This window comes from Perca fluviatilis, chromosome 20 (genome assembly GCF_010015445.1).
Source record: "Perca fluviatilis chromosome 20, GENO_Pfluv_1.0, whole genome shotgun sequence".
NCBI lineage: Eukaryota > Metazoa > Chordata > Actinopteri > Perciformes > Percidae > Perca > Perca fluviatilis.
The window spans coordinates 34849855-34852354 of NC_053131.1; the positions used below are offsets into that span (position 1 = coordinate 34849855).

At 41.4% G+C, this 2500-nt stretch overlaps 1 protein-coding gene across 1 annotated transcript in view; it reads right to left on the minus strand.

Moving 5' to 3' along the window:
- Window positions 1-2500, minus strand: part of LOC120548961 (HEAT repeat-containing protein 5A-like) — a 37754-nt gene that overhangs the window by 3918 nt on the left and 31336 nt on the right. Inside the window, exon 17 of the mRNA XM_039785463.1 lies at window positions 1071-1097. Within this exon, the coding sequence (XP_039641397.1) occupies window positions 1071-1097 (27 nt within the window). The remainder of the gene's footprint in view (window positions 1-1070; window positions 1098-2500) is intronic.

Sequence of the window (2500 nt, forward strand, 5' to 3'; positions counted from 1 at the left end):
TCTGTGTGGATGTGTGTGTGTGTGTGTCTGTGTCTGTCTGTGTGTTTTTGTGTGTATGTCTGTGTGTGTGTGTGTGTGTGTATGTCTGTGTGTGTGTGTCTGTGTGTGTGTGTGTCTGTGTGTGTGTGTGTGTGTGTGTGTGTGTGTGTGTTTGTATGTCTGTGTGTGTGTGTCTGTGTGGGTGTGTGTGTGTGTGTCTGTGTGTGTGTGTGTGTGTTGTCTGTCTGTGTGTGTATGTCTGTGTGTGTGTGTGTGTCTGTCTTGTGTGTGTGTGTGTGTCTGTCTTGTGTGTGTGTGTATGTCTGTGTGTGTGTGTCTGTGTGGGTGTGTGTGTGTGTGGTTCTGTGTGTGTGTGTGTGTCTGTCTGTGTGTGTGTGTGTGTATGTCTGTGTTGTGTGTGTGTGTGTGTGTATGTCTGTGTGTGTGTGTCTGTGTGTGTGTGTGTGTGTCTGTCTGTGTGTGTGTGTATGTCTGTTGTGTGTGTGTGTGTGTCTGTGTGTGTGTGTGTGTGTGTGTCTGTGTCTGTGTGTGTGTCTGTCTGTGTGTGTGTGTGTGTGTGTGTGTATGTCTGTGTGTGTGTGTGTGTGTGTGTGTGTGTCTGTGTGTGTGTGTGTCTGTGTGTGTTTATGTCTGTGTGTGTGTGTCTGTGTGTTTCTGTGTGTCTGTGTGTGTGTGTGTCTGTGTGTGTGTGTGTGTGTGTGTGTGTATGTCTGTGTGTGTGTGTCTGTGTGTGTGTGTGTCTGTGTGTGTGTGTGTGTGTGTGTGTGTCTGTGTGTGTGTGTCTGTGTGTGTGTGTGTGTGTGTGTGTGTGTCTGTGTGTGTTTATGTCTGTGTTTGTGTGTGTGTTAGCCGTCAGTCTGCAAAGCAAAACGTGTGTGAACAGACATTGCAACAGAGAAACAAACGGTGAGTTAATACGATATCAAAACAACAGGAAAATGTGTTTTAAAAAGTTTTAAAATTAATTAAAACACTTTTTTTTCAGTGACAGAAAACAGGTTTAAAGAAATAAAAGGGAGAAAGAAGCTAAAAAATAAAATAAAAGTGAGGCCTTTTGAGAGAGAACCTACCAACAGGGAATAATCCAACAAGATCTCCTGCAAGACACAAGACAGGGTCAAAGAAACACGTTTAGACCGACACGACTTAAAGGTCCAGTGTGTGGGAGCAGAGCCGGCCCGACCCATAAGCGAACTAAGCGGCTGCTTAGGGCCCCGTGGCTACCAGAGGGCCCCGTGGCTACCAGAGGGCCCCGTGGCTACCAGAGGGCCCCCAAGAGCGCTTGAAATGTCCCACAATAGAGCTCATAACAGAGCCAGTCTATTTAAAGAGAGTGCTGCTGCTAATAGGTCTCACATTAGTCTTTAAATGTACATTATGAGTGCTTAAACTAATATTTACAATACACAAGTTGGTTTAGTGCCAAGTGCAGTGGCAGCATGTTACAATGTGGAGAGTCCCCCAAACCAGATCCTGCTTAGGGCCCCCCAAAAGTCTAGGGCCGGCCCTGTGTGGGAGTTTCTCTCGTCTAGCGTTGAGATCATATATCAACAATCAACTCTCTCGCGCCACGCAGTTCAAAGTACATATTACAGCTACGGTAGCCTTCACGCTTCAAAAAGCCGGTCTCGTGCTCTTTTAAATCAGCTTTTTCTTTTTCTGGGAGAAGAAGAAGGAGAAGAAGAAGAAGAAGAAGAAGAAGGGTCAGTGTAACTCTCATCAGTTCAATTGTCTAAGCACAAACGATCATGTAGAAAAACTGAAAAATGGGTTCAAATATCAAAAAAAATAAATTTGATCTTTAAACTGTTTTTCCAATTTTTTGTTTTTTATTCAGAGGATCAGAAATTTAGAAAATTACAAAATTGCGTCTGAGCTCCAATTATTCAATACTACCATGGTATTGTCTCCCTCGTTCCTCCTAGCTACGCCCTGTCCCCCCCCACTAGAAACCATCAGTTGCACCTCTGACCCCAAAGTCTATCAGTTTTTAGTGTTTTTGGTCAATACTGCCATGGTATTCTCTTCCTACTTTGTGGAATATGCAGCTCTTTAACTGCATATGGACCAAAAACACAAAAAAACTGATAGACTTTGGGGTCAGAGGTGCAACTGATGGTTTAATGAAAGTAGGGAGGGGAACGAGGAAAAAATACTATGGGGTATGAAGAATAAAAAAAAAAAAAAATAATAATAAAAATCAATAAAAATAAATAAATAAATAAATAAAAAAAAATAGCTCAGACACAATTTTGTAATTTTCTAAATTTCTGATCCCTCTGAATAAAAAAGAGAAAATTGGTAAAACTGTTTAAAGATCAAATTTTTTAATTTGTCAAGGATGGAAAAAAAATTTAAAATTGGATATTGGAACCAATTTTTCAGTTTTTCCAAATGTCCGTAGAAAATTGAACTGATGAGAGTTACACTGACCAAGAACACTCCTGTTCCTGAAATTTGGATTTTGAATACAATTTAAAACTTAAAATTCCTGAGCGTA